Below are 21,570 nucleotides of genomic sequence, written 5' to 3' on the forward strand. Positions count from 1 at the left end.
TTGACAAGGTTGTGCAGCAGTTTGATAGTTTTAAGTTTCCCATCGGGGACGACTATTCCAAGCTGCAAAACAACCTGAAGACTCTTGTTTCTCTTATGGATAGGATAATCGTTGAACAAAGTCAGCTGCGTGATGAATTCAACAAGTTGAAGAATGATCTCGTTGGACTCTGTGGTCTTTTTGCCTGAGTACCCTATAGTTATCTCCGATACTGATGATGATGAGATATTTAGAGAAATTGAGGAGTACTGTGATGATGATGATGATGATGGTGATGATGCATAGCGTTTGTAATCCTTTTTTTTATTATGTTTTAATGCTGTGGTTTTTTGTTTACTTCAGCATATTCATTAAAAAATATGCTGAAGTTATTAGGTTCGTTTTGTATAACTTCAGCCCAGAGACGCTGAAGTTTTTGTTTGTACTTTGTGTGTTGTCCTCATCTCTTTCTGTATCAATGTAATTCCCATCCTCTTTCTTCTTAGCTTTATGTTGCATTATCCTTATTATTGTTGGTATTTGCTTTTTACTTATAGTCAGCTGCTGAAGCTTTTGTTTGTACATGCGTTTCTTTTGTATGCTGTACGCGTATGTGTGTATGTGTATGTGTGTGTGTGTGTGTTTGTTAAGGATATGTATTTCACATACTGTAACCTGAAGTTTTTTCTCGCTGAAGTCATTGCGTACTTTTTTAAAATGCAACCAAACTTGTAAGCCTGCGCAACAAAAATGAATGATTTGTACTTTAGCAGTATATAAAATAGTCCAAGAGCTTCTTTTTTTTAATTCCTATGAAAAAAATCACATTTCAAATATGTCATACAATAATGAAAGTCTAAATTCAGACTAAGGATTATTGAAGGTTGGAGTATTTTTCAGTGTGTTTCTTGGAATATGGATGAGATGCTGGAGAAGACAAGCAAGTTGTTCTGTTATGCCCAACTTGTTTACATCGACTGCATTTGGTACACTTCAATGGTACTGATTCAGTCGCAGGGATATGCCTCTTCTTTTGTTTTCTTCCTTCTAAAATCTCTACATCGGGAGGTTTTGTGATCTCAGGTTGTACATTTTGTGGTATATCCCATTTTTTGATCTCCCACAGTATTCACATGTCCTTCATATATTTTCAACCATGTTTCCTTTGAATACCAATTTGAGCAGTAATCATATTTCTGCATATATCTCTTATTAATAGCAGCAATTGCATGTGGACAGGGCAATTCATCAAGTTGGAATTTCAGGCAGTCACAAGTTCTCTTTTTTAAGTCCACAATGAATTCGATTCCTTCACTATTTATTCTAAACAACATTGAATCAAGGTTGAACACCTAACAAGGAATAAAAATTTAAGAAAAAGTATGAAGTTTTTTCAATGTAAGCAGTAAATCACAGCAACAGATATAAAAACCTGAAGTTAATAAATATACTCACAAATATTTTGCAAGCCAAGTCCATCTTCTTAGTCATCTCTTCTTCTGCCCATATTGATACTCTATGAAAAGTTTCATTTGCCTTTTTTCTCTGTTCGTAAAACCACTCTCCCAACTTTTCTTGGATGAAATCTAACATTCTTAAAATAGGCATTTCTCTCCCTTTTAGTAAAACGGAATTCATGATTCTACCATGTTTGTTGTTAGCATATCATAACGTGGCCGTGGGAACCACGATCAAGCCCATCTCTCTGGAGGCTCTCCCATTATGTAATTGTATGTTTTCTTGTCAACACTTTTGAGTTGGGACATTAACTGATTAAAATCTTCACGTTTGTATGACCTTGCAGCACTTTGAAAAAGATTTATTACCGTGGCTTTTGCATGTCTTTGCTTTAAATTTTTCTCAAAGTGATAGAGGCAGATACCATGGTGAGCTTCAGGAAAAAAATTTCTAATCCCATTTGTGAGCGATTGGTTTCTATCTGACAAGAAAACCAGTTCACGACGGACTTGAATTGCTTTCCTCATTTCCTCGAAGAACCAAATGTATGCCTCATTGTTTTCTGAATCTGCTACACCAAAACATAGAGGAAAGATTTGATTGTTTGCATCCTTTGATACATCAACAAATAGAACACCACGATATTTTGACTTTAAAAACGTTGCATATACTGCAATAACGGGTCTACAGTAGGACCAACTAGCTACTGATGCCGCAGGAGCAAAGAACATGTAAGCAAATCTGTTAAGTGAAACACAAAAAAACAAATCATAAGGTATGAATTTTTTCAAATAGGAACATTTGAAACTTCAGGCTGATGGTTAGTATTGTTTTGCTTACCTATTCTGCCCATCTCTTTTTATGCTTGTGTACGTTCCTGGGTTTTTGCGCACCATCATGTGCAGGTATGAAGGAAGAATCTGGTAGTTCTCTTCAGGTGTTCCCCTTATGCAAGCAACAGCTTTTTGAATAGCGCGCCATGCCTTGTGATAACCAATGTCAATCCCAAATTTCTTTTTCATTTCGTTTTCTACAAAGGCTGGTGTAACCTCTATCTTTTTGTCTCGAACATGTTCTATAATTTGTTCACTTATAAAATTTGATGTAGCATGCTTCTGATCTGATTTTCTTGCATCAACCGAGCATTCATGGTTGTTATGATATTTTATCACCCTGAATAGTGTGGAATTTTTTATTCTGGTAGCACGTATATTCCAACCACATTTGTCCACGATGCATTTCAGCTCGTATCTCTTTGAACATGATCTAACAGCAGTGAATTCAACTTTCTGGTTTATCTCCAAGCTGCAGAAAAATTTAGTCATGTTTTGTTTGTTCTCAAAAATTGATCCGACTCTTACTTCCTCAGGCAACGCATCATGCCTAAGTATTTTACATGGTGGAGATTCTTTCAGCTTTTCTCCTCACTTCTTTTTCTTGATATCTGAGAAGCTACTAGAAAGTTTCAGCAAATTTTCTTCTAAATTCTATCTGTATGTTATCGTATAAGCTCCATGTTTACTTTATCTTCGTTTTTGCTTATCATTGAAGAAGGCAAAAAGCTTTGTTGGTTTGTGTGTTAGTTGTCAATTTGCATTATTAGCTGTCCTTCTTCTTCTTGGTCATCGACAAACTGGTATGAATTTATTGGAGGAGCGGGTAGTTGTTGCAGCATTATATATTCTGAAGCAGATGTAATGTTAGAAGGTTGTTGCTCGTTGTCTACTTTCATTATTGGTTGTCCTACTTCATGTTGATAATCAGCAAAAGGTTCTGAATCTATCGCATATGCAAGAGATTGTTTGAATGCTGCAGATTCGAAAGGTTGTATTTTTTTGATGACGAAATGGTAATTCTTGTAGGGTGAATCAGTTGTAAGCAAATGTATACAGGTACTGAGTTCTTCATCTGAAGTTACAAGCATTCCTTTGCTTGTATTTAGTTTGATATCAAACCATACTTTTAGTGAATATCTGGTTGAATCAATATTTGCAACTTCACTAATTTTCTTCAGGAAAGTATTGAATGATATGTCTTTATTAAGTAGAACAAGTTTTGTATCATGATCCAAGTATTTGAAATCAGTAGTCCACCTCCCATTGAAAGTTATAACAACGCAAATCGAACCGCATCCTGCAGATGCATGTTTAGTGGCAACAGTATTAGCAAGAGGAACAGAAGAATTTAATTATGAAGCTGAAGTTGAGCAGATATAGTAGAACATTTCAGCATGTTGATAGTGAAGTTTTCAAAAAAAAAGTTGATGAAGAAGGTGATTAAACCAGGACAAGACTTAAGCATAAACTAAATTTAAATTCAGCATGCAGGAGAAAATTACATAGTGCAGCAGGAAAACTTTTTGAAAAATCTGTATGACAAAATTAATTAATCCAAGACAAAAAACTTCAGCTTATTATGTGCTGAAGTTTTTAGAAATGAACTAACGAACTTCAGCACAATGGGCTGAAGTTTTTTAAAAAATCTGTATTACAAAATTAATGAATCGAAGACAAAAGCTTCAGCTTAGTAAGTGCTGAAGTTTTTAGAAATGACCTAACGAACTTCAGCAGAATGGGCTGAAGTATTTTGAAAAATCTGTATTACAAAACTAATGAATCGAAGACAAAAACTTCAGCTTAGTAAGTGTTGAAGTTTTTAGAAATGAACTAAGTAACTTCAGCACAATGGGCTGAAGTATTTGAAAATTTTGTACGACAAAATTAATTAATCCAGGACAAAAACTTCAGCTTCTTAGGTGTTGAAGTTTTCATAAATGAACTTAAAAACTTAGCACATTGGGCTCAAGTTTTAGCAAATGAACTATAGTGAAACTTTTTAGAGTGCATTAATTGTATAGTATAGAAACACAATTAAAGTAGTAATTATTTTTCTTTGTGGTATGTGTTAGTGTAATAATTACATTCCTATCACGTTCATGCACGATTTTTATTAGACGTTTAAAATTCCTATATGCCTTTTCATATACCATGGAGAAGTTTTTGCCTATATAAATGCACTATGCTTTGTGAGTTTATTCACTCTAACACATATATTTTACCAGATAAAATACAAAACGAAGAAAAATAGATGCTGTAATAAGGCAAATTGTTGACGAGATTAAGCAAGACATAATTGAAGCTTTTGAGCTCAAACTTGATGAGCTCATAGAAAAGTATGACAGGGAGCTAGAAGAAATAAACACCAAGCTTGATAGGCTTGAGATGTTTGTGAAGTTTGATAATCTTGCTGATGAAGATGCTCGTCCATCTGACAATGAGGACGATGATAATGACGGCGATGGCATGGATGATTAGTTTTTTTTTTTAGTATAATCCTTTTAGATAAAGGATTATTATGTTATTTCTTTTTTATGTAATTTTAACTTATATTTTTGTTTATGTAATGATATGTTCTGTTTTTCTGTTAAGTTCTTTGTGTGTTCTTATTTAATATTAATTCTCTTCAAACTCAAAAAATAACTACAGCAGGAATTAAAAAAACTCATCCGATAATTAAGCATTTTCAAAAAATCATAATAAAATACAAAGTGCGGGAGGAAAACTTCAGCTCCCTTTGCTGAGTTTCAATCATGAACTAAAAATCCTTTTTAAACTTAGAAAATAACAGAGGAATTAACAAAAACTTATTCGAAAATTACATATTGCAGGACAAAATATTAAGCATTTTTAGCAGATGAACTAAAAAAATTCAGCATACAAAAAATTACATAAAAAATATTTTACATATTCATGAAAATATAAGCATTTTTTGGTACGAAATTTTTCCAAAAAATAACAATAAAATATATAGTGGAGGAGGCAAACTTCAGCTCATTTGCTGAAGTTTTTAAAAATGAACTAAAAAACTTCAGCATCCTTGCTGAAGTGTTTGTTCAATATTAAATTAAATTTATTTTTTATTTTTTTTACTCAGTGTAGGAGTAAAACTTCAGCTCATTTGCTGAAGTTTTTAAAAATAAACTAAAAGGCTTCAGCATCCATGTTCTATATTAAATTTTAATTTTTTTTTTTTTTTTTAGCCCAGTGTAGGAGGAAAACTTCAGCTCATTTGCTGAAGCTTTTGAAAAATGAACTACAAAACTTCAGCATCCTTGCTAAAGTTTTTGTTCAATATTAAATTTTAATTTATTTTCTATTTTTTTTACCTAGTGTATGAGGAAAACTTCAGCTCTTTTGCTAAAGTTTTTAAAAATGAACTAAAAAACTTCAGCATTCTGGCCGAAGTTTTTGCTCAATATTAAAATTTTATTTATTTTTTATTTTTTTTACCGAGTGTATGAGGAAAACTTCATCTCTTATGCTGAAGTTTTTAAAAATGAACTAAAAAACTTCAGCATCCTGGCTGAAGTTTTTGTTCAATATTAAATTTTAATTTATTTTTTATTTTTTTACCGAGTGTATGAGGAAAACTTCAGCTCTTATGCTGAAGTTTTTAAAAATGAACTAAAAAACTTCAGCATCCTGGCTAAAGTTTTTGTTCAATATTAAATTTTAATTTTAATTTTATTTTTTTACCCTTTGTAGGAGTAAAACTTCAGCTCTTCTGTTGAAGTTTTTAAAATAAACTAAAAAACTTCAGCATCCTTGCTGAAGTTTTTGTTCAATATTAAATTTTCATTTTTTTTTAATTTTTTTACCTAGTGTAGGAGTAAAACTTCAGCTCTTTTGCTGATATTTTTACAAATGAACTAAAAAACTTCAGCTCTTATGCTGAAATTTTTGTTCAATATTAAATTTTTATTTTTATTTTATTTTTTATCCAGTGTATGAGGAAAACTTCAGCTCATTTGCTGAAGGTTTTAAAAATGAACTAAAAACTTCAGCATCCTTGCTGAAGTGTTTGTTCAATATTAAATTTAATTTATTTTTTATTTCTTTTACGCAGTGTAGGAGGAAAACTTCAGCTCCTGTGCTTAAGTTTTTAAAAATGAACGAAAAAACTTCAGTACCTATGCTGAAGTTTTGCTGAAGTTTTGCTGAAGTTTTGGTAAAGGTGAAAATACTTTAAAACTTCAGCTCGTTTTGCTGAATTTTTTAAATATGAACTAAATAACTTCAGCTTGTTTAGCAAATAAACAAGACATATACTTCAGCATATCTAAAAACTCAGCTTGTCTAGCAAATAAACCAAAAATTTCAGCATATTATGCAGTGCAAAACTTCAGCATATTTAAATTTGTCGGATTAGAATGTTAGAATTTAACGTCAAACAGATTTAGAATGCAGAAGTTTGTCAAAAAACTTCAATCAGTCAATCAGAAAACATATATCATGAAATCAACCAGTTTCATAAACTATTTTGAATTCTGAAGATGAATTTGAATACTTACAATGTATTTTGTAATTTAATCTGGTTCAAATCTGGTTTACGAGAGTCGATCTAAGGAGAGACGGAGTGATGAAGGAGATGGAGTGATGGACGTGATCTGGAATTTGAATTTGGTATGCTTGATGCATCTTTTATATGTTTTGGAAGGGGTATAATGGTCATATTATTACGGATTTTTTGTTAGTTGCTTACGAAATCAATACTTTTTAAAAATAGGGTATAGGTTAAAAGGTGGCATAAATATAGGGTATGGCTACAAATCCCCCACAAGTTTTTGTGAGTGATGATAGGCTATAATTATGTATTTTAGTCGCTTATTCACTCTAATTTACTGCACTTTAGTTGAGTTTGCGCTTTAATCGCTAGTGTCTTGCACTAACTGTGTGTTTTATGCCTTGTAGGAGTAATTCCGAGCTATATAGATGTTATGGAATGAATTCAAGTGATCTGGAGCTTTGAAATCTGAGTAAAACCCCAAGGATACAAGCCGGGATCGCGTTTGGGGGTCAACGGATGATAGTTAGAGCGAACGAAGAATTGAGCAGGCATATTATGCATTGTCTAGTAAAATAGATATAACTTTTCGCTCAGAACTCTATTTTGGCTCCACAATATATGGTTGGAAAGTTAATTCAAAGGGCTACAACTTTCATGTTTTACGTTTTCCCAAATTCAGAACGAAACAGAGTGAAAGATGCGCAATAGCGCGGTCGCGCTAGTTTTAGCGCGCCCAGAAACAGAACACTTGTCAACTAGCGCGCCCAGATGCGCGTCCAGGTGCGCGACCGCACTAGTTAAGCCCGGGAAAAGTGTCCTTTTTCACATTGGAGAAGGTATAATTATTTGGGCCCAACCCTACTTGGTATATATACATAGGAGAACGTTTTTTAGAGCAATTTTTGACGAAGGAAGAGCACAGAGCCGCCGTGAAGGCCGGGTTTTATCTTTTCTTCCACCAACTTAATAATTTTTATGTTTCTTTGTATGATTTATTATTTTGCTATTATGTCTATGTGGAGCTAAACTTCATGTTCTAGGGTTGTAGTTCTTTCATGACTATTGTTATTCGGATATTGATTTTGATTTCTTAGTTTATCATATTGGTTTATTTATTCAATCCTGCGCTTAATTATTTAATTGCTTGATCACCAATTGAATACTATCTACGAATCTAGAGTTGAACTCGAAAGTGGGAATTCTAGATTGCATATAGGATTGAGTAGAGCAAGTTCTTGAACCTGGGCCTCGGGGAACGGATTCGCGGTTAGGATAGACATATACCTAATTGCCTTGCTTGGTTAATTTACAGGAATTATAAATGCGTTCTTGTTGATTCTAATTCCATAGACATATAGGAGTTAGGTTAGCTTGAATAGGCGAGTAAGAACTCGACAGATTCTTATGAGCAATATTAACCCTGTCAACCAATAAACTAGATAAATTAGTTAGTTAATTCAATTGAAGGATACAATAGGAATGTCAGATAGCCCATAACCCTAGATCGTTTTCATTACATTGATATCATAAAAATCTGCTCTTTCTCTGTCCAAAGTTCATTATTTGTTTTTATTTATTTTAATTAGTTTAGAATCAAATACTTCTAGGTTTAATTCTTGTATAAATAATTAGGATAGTCTAATTTAGTTAATAGTTAATCTCAAGTCCTCGTGGGAACGATACTCTACTCACTACTTTATTACTTGACGATCGCGTGTACTTGCGTGACTGCGTTTGGCCGCAACAAGTTTTTGGCGCCGTTGCCGGGGACTTAGAAATTAACTATTCTACTAGATTGGATTTTTACTTTTTGCCTATTCAAGTTTTTATTTTTTTATTTTTAACTTAGTTTATTATTTTATTATCTTTGTTGACATGGCATCTTGGAATGAGAATTGGTCAAATATTGGTTATTCTTATTATAGTGATCCTTGTCCATATTGTGGAGGACCACACTTGTGGCAAAATTGTGCATCTCAATTTGATGTGTGGAATTTTTGTAATATGTGTGGTGGTCAAGGTGGCCATTGGGATGGTTGTCCTAATTCTTATTATCCTTCTCAGAGTTCTTATTATAATGTTTCTAATAATGTTTATGAGTTTGATAGGAGCAAGGAAGTGGAGGATATGGAAAGCATGGCTCATATTATGGACATGATGAAGCAAGTAGTCGAGCTACAAGATGAAAATCGAAAGGCTGCACAAAGAATTAGTGCAACAATCATGAGAATAAAGGCCGAGGCGGAGGAAGTGGCTGAAGAGAGCGAGTTCCCACCAGAAAATAATTTTGAAGAAGCAGATATAGTGAGCCAATCTTGGCTAGAGGAACAAGCTCAACTTATAAAATCTCATGAGTTTCTCCGTGATGGTCTTTCAAATATGACAGAACAACTAATAGAAGTAAGAACTGAGCTCAGGCAAGAGATAGACCAATTAGGCTCAGATATCCATGTCTTGCATGCTCAATTGAATAAAAAGGTTGAGGCGTCTGATGTCCTACAACCAATTTTTGTGGATACTGGCCAGCTTGTGGAGCGGAAAGANNATTTTTTAGAGTAGATTAGAATTTAGGGAATAAATGGAGGAAGAATGATGAACCTAGGCGCCCTTGACTTGTTTGATAGTAGCATATTTAGGCTTTAGCATGTGTAGTATCTTCCCTATGATTTGAAATTATTGATGATGCCTTGCTTAGTTGGATAGCATGTCTTGTGATGCCTATGTCTCGTTTTCTTGACTTATGTTCACTTTGTGCTTCATGCTTAATATCTCGTGGCTCTGTGAATACTTGCATTTGTTTGAGAGTCGGAATGAGACCGTTCTTAGCGAGTCATGTGCCATGTGTGGTGAGGTTTTTGTATAGTCTATGTATTGTACTTATGTCTAGAACTTGCCCGATATGTGAGTTGAAGCGAAATTTTAGGTGATGTTCGGTTTGAAAAGTGACTTTAGGCTTTCTTTGATTTTTTTGAGCTTTATTGCTTATCACAAATAAAATCTATCCCTAGTTAGCCCTTTTGAGCCTATAGACTTTTATTTGGCACCCACATTACAAGCCTATACCCTTTTTATTCTTAATTGATATTGTTTTGATCCCTTTTCCTCTTAAAGCACATTAATTGTGAGATGAGCGCTAAAAGAAGTAAGAAGGAACTAAGTGTGGGGTGGCTTTTGAGTGGAACCAATAAAAGGAAGAAAGGTGCACTTGTTTTGTAAAATAATACACCATTAGCAGAAATTGAAAAAAAAAGAATAATCTGAAGGAAAAAAATATAGAGATGAATACATTGTTGTCTTGTTCCTGCTAGTGGGTATGAATTAATGTAGTGCTTAAAGAAAGAGGGAACATTGTTGGGAGTGATTTTAGTTGTGAAATTGAAGTTGGGATTGAAGAATTTGCGCTTAAAGTTGATTATGTGGTGTGTTAAAGTGCTTAGGAGGGTTAGTCACTATTTCTAAATATATCCTACCCGTCCCTTAGCCCACATTACAACCATGAAAAAGTCCTAATTGATTTTAGATCGAGTGAACCTACATTAGTAGAGATTTACATTATGGGCAAGCCTATGGTACCAATTACATGCATGTGACTTCTTTTGTGAGGGTGAGCGATATTTTCTTTGATATATATGAGATCTTATAATATATTTGATCATGAGATTCGAATGTGTGGATTCAACTTACTCTCTTGCCTTGGTTGTGAGGGCACATGGTTTCACGAAGGATAGGTAACATTATTAGACTTCTCTAGGATGTTGGGTGTTCAAGCCATGAGTGCATTGTGACATTGAGTCGGTTTTTGAGGCTAGGATTGTTGTGAGCATATTGTCTTTGTTTGAATATTTTTGAAGAATGACATAAGTAAAGGGAAGTGTATGATGATTGCATATGCTAGAGTTTAATTGTTGCTATCAACCATAATCATTGGTGTAGTGTGCTTCAAATATGTTAAGTGCTCATAGATAGAGTAAATTTTTGGTTGATTCGAGGACGAGCAACGTTTAAGTGTGGGGTGTTGATGATAGGCTATAATTACGTATTTTAGTCGCTTATTCACTCTAATTTACTGCACTTTAGTTGAGTTTGCGCTTTAATCGCTAGTGTCTTGCACTAACTGTGTGTTTTATGCATTGTAGGAGTAATTCCAAGCTATATAGATGTTATGGAATGAATTCAAGTGATTTGGAGCTTTGAAATCTGAGTAAAAGCCCAAGGATACAAGCCGGGATCGCGTTTGGGGGTCAACGGATGATAGTTAGAGCGAACGAAGAATCGAGCAGGCATATTATGCACTGTCTAGTAAAATAGATATAACTTTTTGCTCATAACTCCATTTTGGCTCCACAATATATGGTTGGAAAGCTAACTCAAAAGGCTACAAATTTCATGTTTTACGTTTTTTCAAATTTGGAAAGGAACAGGGTAAAAAATGCGCAATAGCGCGGTCGCGCTAGTTTTAGCGCGCCCAGAAACAGAACACTTGTCAACTAGCGCGCCCAGATGCGCATCCAGGTGCGCGACCGCGCTAGTTAAGCCCGGGAAAAGTGTCCTTTTTCACATTGGAGAAGGTATAATTATTTGGGCCCAAACCTACTTGGTATATATACATAGGAGAACGTTTTTTAGAGCAATTTTTGACGAAGGAAGAGCACAGAGCCGCTGTGGAGGCCGGGTTTTATCTTTTCTTCCACCAACTTAGTAATTTTTATGTTTCTTTGTATGATTTGTTGTTTTGCTACCATGTCTATGTGGAGCTAAACTTCACGTTCTAGGGTTGTGGTTCTTTCATGACTATTGTTATTCGGATATTGATTTTGATTTCTTAGTTTATCATATTGGTTTATTTATTCAATCCTGCGCTTAATTATTTAATTGCTTGATCACCAATTGAATACTATCTACGAATCTAGAATTGAACTCGAAAGTGGGAATTCTAGATTTCATATAGGATTGAGTAGAGCAAGTTCTTGAACCTGGGCCTCGGGGAACGGATTCGCGGTTAGGATAGACATATACCTAATTGCCTTGCTTGGTTAATTTACAGGAATTATAAATGCGTTCTTGTTGATTCTAATTCCATAGACATATAGGAGTTAGGTTAGCTTGAATAGGCGAGTAAGAACTCGACAGATTCTTATGAGCAATATTAACCCTGTCAACCAATAAACTAGATAAATTAGTTAGTTAATTCAATTGAAGGATACAATAGGAATGTTAGATAGCCCATAACCCTAGATCGTTTTCATTACATTGATATCATAAAAATCTGCTCTTTCTCTGTCCAAAGTTCATTATTTGTTTTTATTTATTTTAATTAGTTTAGAATCAAATACTTCTAGGTTTAATTCTTGTATAAATAATTAGGATAGTCAAATTTAGTTAATAGTTAATCACAAGTCCTCGTGGGAACGATACTCTACTCACTACTTTATTACTTGACGATCACGTGCACTTGCGTGAGTGCGTTTGACCGCAACAGTGAGTTTGGGCTCGAGTGACACATGGGTTGTAACTTTTTGACTGAATAGAGCAAAAAGCCTTTTAGGACTCCTCTCTATAGGGGACCGCTCAAACTAGCCCATTGCAAACGAAGTCATGGTTGTTATCAGGGATGAGGAACAGTAATTGCCCAAGAGAAATACTAGATCATTATTGGAAGAGTGGCCAATTAGGAGAGCGGAGCAGACACGGCCAAGGATTTTCCATGAAGGATTTGGCTGCCTCTGAAAAGTTTTTTTGTGAAGTTTTCTAATCAGTATTTAGTATCCATTTTGATGCCTCGACTAACTCGAATTTGCGTCGCGTAAGATCCATCAAATTAATGAGGACATAAATAGGGATCTAAGATGTCTATTATTTAAAGTTAGAGGGGAGTTTAATTAGGCGGGGGTAGAATGATTTTTTACCTAGATATTAAATGACATTCATTCCTATCTTTTCTTTGACGATCAACTTAGAGCAAATTACCATTATTCTCTCCTCTAATTCCTCTTTTTTCGATCTTAAGTACTTTCTCTAATTTCTTTTATCAATCCAGAACATGCATAATAATATTTTGCAAGTGAGGCCCATAGACATCCTATCCTTTGTACGAAAGCATTCTTTCAAAACTTAAAAGTCAGTAACTCATTACATTCAATAATTGAAGACTTTCTTTGATGTCGTTGTTGTTCAATTATTAGTGCTTACCTAATAACACCTACAATGAGAGTATTAGTCAACTAGTGAATTTTTCGCTATCATAATTAAGAGACCCAAAAAATTCTTTTGACATTCGAATATTAAAAATATATATTAATCACTAAATTTCAATATATTAGACTTCAAATTTTAGTTGATTTTATTATTATCATATAATGTTATATTTTCTTTAATTTTACATTATTGGAGTTCTATTGTCTTCCAAAGATAACTAATCCTTTTTTTAATGACATATATAGGTGAAATTCACCCTTTTCTCATCTATTACCTTTTTCTCCTTATTTCTTTTAGCTCTAAGATTTGCAGAAGCCGTCAACAACGGAATCAATTAGGCATGTTCCATCTTCTTTCTTACCTTTCTTACTCTTCTATTTCGTTGTTTCTCTTTTCTTTCATTATTTTTTTCTTTTTCTTCCTTTTATCCTCCTTATTTTCTTTTCCTTTCTTTCCATTCTCTTTCTTTGTGTAAAATGGCAATATTCCTCTGCTTTTTCATGCTGTAGTGAAGTTATTTTTTCTTCTTTTATATCTCTTTTATTCTCTATTTTCAGCCAAAATTTTAAATTTGTGAGTTCTACATTCTGGATTAATTACTTATATATATTAAATAAAATTTTAACGCAAATATAATGTCACGACCCATTTTCACAATAGGTCGTGAGGGCGCCTGACACCCTTGTCAGGCAAGCCAATTGCGAAAACATTTCTAAAATACTTATGTTGCTTTTAATTAAATTAAGTGATAAACACTCAAATTGGAATTTAAACCAGGAGAACTGAATACTGTAATAATATGATTACACAACCCTAAAATAATCGTCTACCAAAGTGTGTGTCAGAACCTGGTGTCACAAGCTACGGGCAACTAGTAGAATATACATCCAAAAGAATACCACACTACCCTACTGTCTGGATCCGAATAGACAGAAAATAACAATACAAAAGAAAGACTTCTTCGGCTGCGGATCGACATGGAAGGAAAGCAGCTCACCGTAGAAGTCCCAAGCCTGCTCACGAATGCGCACCAGAGAAATAACCGGATCCACCTGCCTCAGACCCTGTACATTTAAGTACAGAAGCGTAGCATGAGTACATAAACAATATGTACACAGTGAGTATCCCGCCTAATCTCGAAGAAGTAGAGACGAGAGGTCGACTTGATACTCACTAGGGTCAGATAATATTATGAGTATAAGTTTAACAATGAAAATCTTTAATAGGCAGCAGTTACAACAAGGCATATAAGTCATATTATTGCTAGGATTCCGATTAATCAATTACTACAGTTACAATTATCAACGCATTTCGGGCCATGAACGCAGTACCAATATTAACAATCTCAGGCAAAGCTATATAAGCATGCGCAAATATGCCGAGGCGACGGCCTGATCCAACAGAAATAAACTGTGCACTTGCCGAGGGTCGACGGCGCGCCTATAGATGCATCTATTCATACCGAGGCGATCGGCCCGATCCACAAATAAGAAGAAATATCAAGTATACACACAAGGCACATCAATAGTCATAAATGCCAAGCAAGACTCCCAACAATTGTACAAGTACGTTCTTATTCCCTTTTTAAATCTCTAGCATATCCTAGGTAATCGTAGTAACAAGATAGTATAGAGAGTCACGTAAAATAAGCATGATGTGGGTCCTAAACTACCCGGATCATTAACATAGTAGTAGCTATGCACGGACTCTCGTCACCTAGAGCGTGCGTAGCCCCCGCATTTAGCAACAATTACTCAATTATTAATCCTATGGGGACAATTCCCTCTTACAAGGTTAGAAAAGAGACTCACCTCGCTCCAAAGCGCGCCCCCAATATCGAGAACAAGCCCAAGCTCTTAATTTGAAGCCGTACGATCACAAACTAGTAAAAATAGGTAAGAACTAGTCAATAAAGGCTTAAAAGGTCGAATTCTAACTATTTAAGTAATTTCCTAACCTTTTCCACAAGTTTCCTAAATTCCGACCCCGGGCCCACGTGCCCGGATTCCGATATTTTTCGAAGGAAATTGTTCTCTACAACCTAAGGATCAATAATATATAAATTCTAGTCCATTCCATAACAAATTTCATGCCTAAATCTTAATTTTATTAAAACCCTAGCTCTAGCTCTAACCCTTTGATTTTATCTAATTTTTAGTGTTTCTACCTAATATATATGTATTTAAACTAATAATGAATGGGAGTAACTTACCTTGAAGTGCTATGTTGGAACCCTCTCTTTGGAAGCCCCCAAATCGTCTAAGTGTGGAGTGTAAATGAAAAAAATGGTGTTTGAGTTCGAATTAAATGAAGGCCACTGCCCAGCGATTTCCGCTTCTGCGGTTAGGGGACCGCATCTGCGGTCCCGCGTCCCGCATCTGCGAAGATGGGGCTGCATCTGCGAAACTGGGCAAGAGGGGATTGGACCGCTTCTGCGGTCTGAGGCCCGCATATGCGGAACCGCTTCTGCGGTTACTGGGCCGCTTCTGCGGCTTGGGCCTAAAGTGACTGGACCGCATCTGCGGTCTGGGGATCGCATAAGCGGAACCGCTTTTGCGGTCCCTGGGCCGCTTCTGTGAATTTCCCCTTAGCCTGCCTTTTTCGCTTCTGCGATGGCCTGACTGCATCTGCGGTCCCACTTCTGCGGCTCAAGAACCGCAGATGCGGTTATGACAGAAGCAGCAAAATCTTCAGCTCTTCCTAAGTTTTTCTACTTCGCTCGAACCTCGCTCGTTTGACGCTCGGGGCTCCCGAGCCCCGCCCGAACATACCGACAAGTCTGAAATCACGAGGCGGACCTACTCGAACCCTCGGATCACTCAAAACAATGCTAACTCTTGGAATCACCCCCTAAAACCAAATGAATCAAACTATTGAATCTTCAAGTTCTTAATTCTCCTCTAACGGGTCAAAACGCCCTTAAAATACTCGGATGGACACCAAATTTTACGGGCAAGTCTTAAAAAATATTATGGACCTGTACCAAGCTTCGGAACCAAAATCCGAGCCCGATACCTAGGGATTCAATGATTACTTAGCTTCTTTAATTCCTTAAAGCTTCAATTAAACAATTTTAGATAAAAATTCATTACTCGGGCTAGGGACCTCGAAATTCGATTCCGGACACACGCCCAGGTCCCATATTTTCCCACAGACCCTCAGAAATTGTCAAACCACGAATCCGGGTCCGTTTTTCCAAAATGCTGACCGAAGTCAAACTTGGTCTTTTAAGAAAGTCTTAAAGAAGCAAATGAGCATATTTTACTCAAAACTTCCAACTCCCGAACCAACCGCCCCCGCAAGTCGTAAATTAGTTAAAGCAAGTACGGGAGGCTTTATTTAGGGGAACGGGGTTCTAAAAGGCAAAACGACCGGTCGGATCGTTACATTCTCCACCTCTTATATAAACGTTCGTCCTCGAACGGACATAAAAAAGTACCTACACTGCTGAATAAGTGGGATATCTGCTCCGCATGTCCTCGTCGGACTCCCAGGTCACCTCCTCGACCGGTTGGCCCCTCCACTGGACTCTCACAGCAGAAATCTTCTTGGACCTCAGCTGGCGATCCTGTCTATCAATAATAGCAACTGGCTCCTCCTCATAGCCCAAGCTCTCATCTAGCTGAATGGTGCTGAAGTCCAACTTGTGGGATAGGTCGGCATGATACTTCCGAAGCATCGAAACATGAAAGACTGGGTGAACTCCCGATAAACTAGGGGTAAAGCAAGCTCATAAGCAACCTCCCCAACTCGCCTCAACACCTCAAAGGGGCCAATAAACCTTGGGCTCAACTTGCCCTTCTTACCAAACCTCATAATGCCCTTCATGGGCGAGACTTTCAAGAGAACCTTCTCGACAACCACAAATGATACATCCCGCGCCTTCTGATCCGCGTAGCTCTTTTGCCTAGACTGAGTTGTGCGAAGCCTCTCCTGAATCATCTTTACCTTATCCAAGGCATCCTGTACTAAATCTGTACCAAGTAACTTAGCCTTGCTAGACTCAAACCACCCGATAGGAGAACGACATCGCCGACCATATAAAGCCTCATATGGGGCCATCTCTATGCTGGACTGATAGGTGTTGTTGTATGCGAACTCTGCTAGAGGCAAGAACTGATCCCACTGCCCTCCAAAATCAATCGCACATGCTCTAAGCATATCCTCCAAAATCTGTACCGTCCGCTCCGACTGTCCGTCAGTCTGAGGATGGAATGTTGTGCTAAGCTCTACACGAGTCCTCACTCACTCTGCACGGCTCTCCAGAAATGGGAAGTGAACTGAGGGCTTCTGTCTGATATGATGGACACTGGTACACCATGCAATCGGACTATCTCCCGAATATAGATCTGAGCATACCTCTCTGCTGTATAAGTAGTCGCCACTGGAATGAAATGGGCTGACTTGGTCAATATATCCACAATGACCCACACCGATCAACCTTCCGCAAAGTCCACGGCAACCCCACTACGAAATCCATGGTAATGCGCTCCCACATCCACGCTGGTATAGGCATCCGCTGAAGTAGGCCGCCTGGTCTCTGATGTTCATACTTGACCTGCTGGCAATTCAAACACTTAGTCACATACTTCACTATGTCCTTCTTCGTCCCCCGCCACCAGTAGTGCTGCCTCAAATCACGATACATCTTCGTAACTCCCAGGTGAATGGAGTACCTCGAACTGTGGGCCTCTTCTAGAATCCTCTCCCTGAGACCAACATTAGGAACACATAGGCGGCCCTGGAGTCGCAACGCACCATCCTCGCCAATAGAAACCTCCTTGGCACCTCCCTGAAGTACCGTCTCTCTGAGGTCTGCCAAATGTGGATCATCGAACTGCTGGGCCTTGATCTCGCTCAACAATGAAGACTGGGCGACCACACACGCTAGAACTCGGCTGGGCTCTGAAATGTCCAACCTCACAAGTCTGTTAGCTAAGGATTGAATGTCCCAGGCTAGTGGCCTCTCCTCTGCTGAATGAATGCTAGGCTACCCATGCTCTCCGCCTTTCTGCTCAAGGCATCCGCGACCACATTCGCCTTGCCCGGATGATAAAGAATAGTGATGTCATAATCCTTCAGCAACTCAAGCTACCTGCGCTGCCTCAAATTGAGATCCCTCTGCTTGAAAAAATGCTGTAAGCTGCGGTGGTCGGTGTAAAACTCACATGGCACCCCATACAAATAGTGCCTCCATATCTTACGAGCATGAACAATCGCTGCCAACTCCAGATCGTGTACAGGGTAATTTTTCTCATGAATCTTCAGCTGACGTGAGGCATATGCAATAACTCGCCCCTCCTGCATCAACACACATCCCAAACCAACGTGTGAGGCGTCGCAATATACAGTATACATCCCCGAACCGGAAGGCAATACAAAAACTGGTGCGTAGTCAAAGCTGTCTTGAGCTTCTGGAAGCTCTCCTCACAATCATCGGACCAAATGAATGGGGCACCCTTCTGGGTCAGTCTAGTCAAGGGTGATGCAATAGATGAAAAGCCCTGCACGAATCGCCGATAATAACCTGCTAATCCCAGGAAACTCTTGATCTCGATCACTGAAGTGGGACATGGCCAACTCTGAACTACCTCAATCTTCTTGGGATCAACCTTAATACCCTCTCCGGACACAATATGCCCCAAGAATGCCACTGACTCGAGCCAAAACTCACACTTGAAGAACTTAGCATACAGCTGCTGCTCTCGCAAGGTCTGAAGCACTACTCTCAAATGCTGCTCGTGCTCTCCCCGGCTACACGAGTATATCAAGATGTCGTCAATGAAGACGATGACAAAGGAATTAATATAAGGCCTGAATACCCTATTCATCAAGTCCATAAATGTTGTTGGCGCATTGGTCAAGCCAAAGGACATCACTAGAAACTCATAATGGCCATATCTAGTCCGGAATGCAGTCTTCGGAACATCCGAGTCCCGAATCTTCAGCTGATGATATCCTGACCTCAGGTCAATCTTAGAGAACACCCTAGCACCCTGCAGCTGGTCGAACAAATCATCAATTACGAGGCAACGGGTACTTGTTCTTGATGGTGACCTTGTTCAACTGCGGTAATCAATGCGCATCCGCATGGTCCCATCCTTCTTCTTTACAAATAGCACTAGTGCGCCCCAAGGCGATACACTGGGCCTGATAAACCCCTTTGCTAACAACTCCTCTAGTTGTTCCTTCAACTCCTTAGGGGCCATACGGTACAGTGGAATAGATATAGGCTGAGTTCCTGGGGCCAAATCAATGCAGAAGTCAATGTCACAATCCGGGGGCATGCCGGGAAGATCATAAGGAAACACATCGGCGAATTCTCGGACTATTGGCACTGAATCAATCGTCGGAGACTCCGCAGTGACGTCTCGACCATATACTAGGTAGGCCAAACACCCCTTCTCGACCATGTGTCGAGCCTTCAGGAAAGAAATAACCCTGCTAGGCATATCAACTATGGAACCCTTCCACTCCAATCTCGGCGATCCTGGCATCGCTAGTGAAACAGTCTTGGCATGGCAATCAAGGACGGCGTGATATGGAGATAACCAATCCATGCCTAGGATGACCTCAAAATCAATCATATCGAGCAACAGAAGATCAGCTCTAGTCTCGAGACCACAGAAAGTGACCACACAGGACCGGTAGATCCGATCCACAACCACAGAATCACCCACAGGAGTGGACACATGAACAGGAACACCCAAGGGCTCAGGAGGAATAACCAGGAAGCGACCGAACAGGGATGATACATATGAATAAGTAGACCCTGGATCAAATAATACCGAAGCATCCCTACCACCAACGGGAATAATACCTGTGATGACGGCATCTGAGGCCAATGCATCCGGCCTGGCTGGAAGAGCATAGAACCTGGCTGGAGCGCCGGCTGTCTGACCTCCACTTGCTGCCCTGATGGGTGACCCTGATAACCCGTAGAACCACTGGAAGAAGCCTGGATAGCCGGTGGACGACATGAACTCTCCAGCATGGCACTGAAATAAAAATCAGGAGGACCCTGGGGACCTGAATACCCACTGGAGGAACCCTGAATGGCTGGCGGGCCTGTAGGAAGTCTCTGGCATAGCACTGAGATAGGGGCGTGCTAGAGCCCCCAGGTAGGAGGTGGTGCTGAAACTAGTGGCCTACTAGGCTGGCCTCTCCCATACTGACCTCTGCCCCTAGCTGGGGCACTTCTGAACCCGCCGGAGGACCTAGCTCTCTTATCCTGCTGTATCTGCTCTCTACCCCTCTGGCAATATCCCTCAATCCGACGAGCAATCTCGACCACTAGCTGATACTCTATGCCCATCTCCACCTCTCGAGCCATACTAAATCGAATACCGGGTTGCAATCCAGCGACATAGCTCTGCACCCTCTCCGCATCTGTAGGAAGTATCATGAGTGCATGGCGGGACAACTCGGAAAACCTCGCCTCATAGTCAGTCACAGACATCTGACCCTGCTCGAGCTGCTCAAACTGGTACCGCAGCTCCTCCCTCTCAGAGGGCGGGATGTACCTATCCAAGAACAACTGTACAAACTGATCCCAATTGTGATGGGAGAACCCGCTGGTCTGCCGAGAACGTAGGACTGCCACCATCTACGGGCCCTGCCCTCGAGCTGAAAGGTAGTGAAGTCAACTCCGTCCGACTCCAATATCCTCAAGTTGTGCAGTCTGTCCCTGCACCTGTCTATGAAGTCCCGAGCATCCTCATGACGCTCACCCTCGAAGACTGGAGGATGAAGCCTGGTCCATCTGTCTAGTAGCTTCTGTGGATCACCATCCACAGCTGACCTGGGCTGGGGTGCCGCTGCAGCAACTGGCTGAGCCCCATCTGCGGGTAGTGCAGCCGGAGTCTGATACACCGCAGCTGCATGGCCTGGAGCCTGAGCAGTAGGGGTCTGGGGCCCCCTCCTGCCTGTAAAGTGGCTGGGTCTGCTGGAAATAAACTAGCCTGAGTCATTGTATCCATGAACCGTAGCATGCGGCCTATGACCTCCTGAAATCCCGGTGCTGTCATGAAATCCGTCGGGGTAGGCTCAACTGCGGGCACCTTGCCCTGCTCCTCAATAATAGGGTCCTCCATAGGATCTGCTGGTGGTGCAACTGGAACGGCTCTGGGATGCCCTCGTCCCCTACCACGAGCCGGTGACCTCCCCCGGTGATAGCACTCATGGAAGCTCAACATCATTAAAGGAGAAGGATGAAGCTCTGGAAGCTCCAAGAAGGCCCATGACAAGGTCTCAAACAAAGAAATTGAATCATAAGCTCTAGAACCTACACCTAAGAGATAAATCCTTGGACTTATTTTCCCTATGTTTGAAAAGTCTGCAACCCCTTCAATTCCTTGATGAGAATGACTTATGACTATTAATTTGAATTTTCTTAGCCGCCGGTAAAGTTGTTGTCATGTGANTGTATCAAGATTCCATTCTTGATAAATCTTGGGGATTTCTTGAACAAAGGAGCAAAAAAAAAGTAAAAAAAAAAAAAGAAAAAAAGAAAAAAAAAGGGAGAAACATATTTGCTCTTCAAGAAATCATATTTTTATTTGTGTTTGTTTCCAAAATCAAGGAAGGAAACAA

The 21,570-nt window shown here is 39.0% G+C and overlaps 2 protein-coding genes across 2 annotated transcripts; both read right to left on the reverse strand.

The window, feature by feature from the left end:
- Positions 1–1,058: 1,058 nt before the first annotated feature.
- LOC109215026 lies at positions 1,059–1,587 on the reverse strand. The gene is made up of 2 exons (XM_019379029.1): positions 1,435–1,587; positions 1,059–1,331 (listed from the first exon to the last, which is right to left on the reverse strand). The coding sequence occupies exons 1-2, from the start codon at positions 1,585–1,587 to the stop codon at positions 1,059–1,061; spliced, it is 426 nt and encodes a 141-aa protein (XP_019234574.1).
- An 83-nt stretch (positions 1,588–1,670) lies between these two features.
- On the reverse strand, positions 1,671–2,459 carry LOC109215027 (protein FAR1-RELATED SEQUENCE 4-like). Its single transcript, XM_019379030.1, has 2 exons — positions 2,278–2,459; positions 1,671–2,178 (listed from the first exon to the last, which is right to left on the reverse strand). The coding sequence occupies exons 1-2, from the start codon at positions 2,457–2,459 to the stop codon at positions 1,671–1,673; spliced, it is 690 nt and encodes a 229-aa protein (XP_019234575.1).
- Positions 2,460–21,570: the final 19,111 nt, after the last annotated feature.

Source organism: Nicotiana attenuata, unplaced genomic scaffold (assembly GCF_001879085.1).
Source record: "Nicotiana attenuata strain UT unplaced genomic scaffold, NIATTr2, whole genome shotgun sequence".
Taxonomy (NCBI): Eukaryota; Viridiplantae; Streptophyta; class Magnoliopsida; order Solanales; family Solanaceae; genus Nicotiana; species Nicotiana attenuata.

Bases quoted from the DNA above. Each gene is read 5' to 3' on its own strand.
- LOC109215026 (XM_019379029.1), bottom strand. From the start codon at position 1,587: ATGCCTATTTTAAGAATGTTAGATTTCATCCAAGAAAAGTTGGGAGAG. The intron at 1,332-1,434 runs GTGAGTATATTT...ATTCCTTGTTAG, and splicing joins ACTTGGCTTGCAAAATATTT to GTGTTCAACCTTGATTCAAT.
- LOC109215027 (XM_019379030.1), bottom strand. From the start codon at position 2,459: ATGAAAAAGAAATTTGGGATTGACATTGGTTATCACAAGGCATGGCGC. The intron at 2,179-2,277 runs GTAAGCAAAACA...TTCACTTAACAG, and splicing joins AAAAGAGATGGGCAGAATAG to ATTTGCTTACATGTTCTTTG.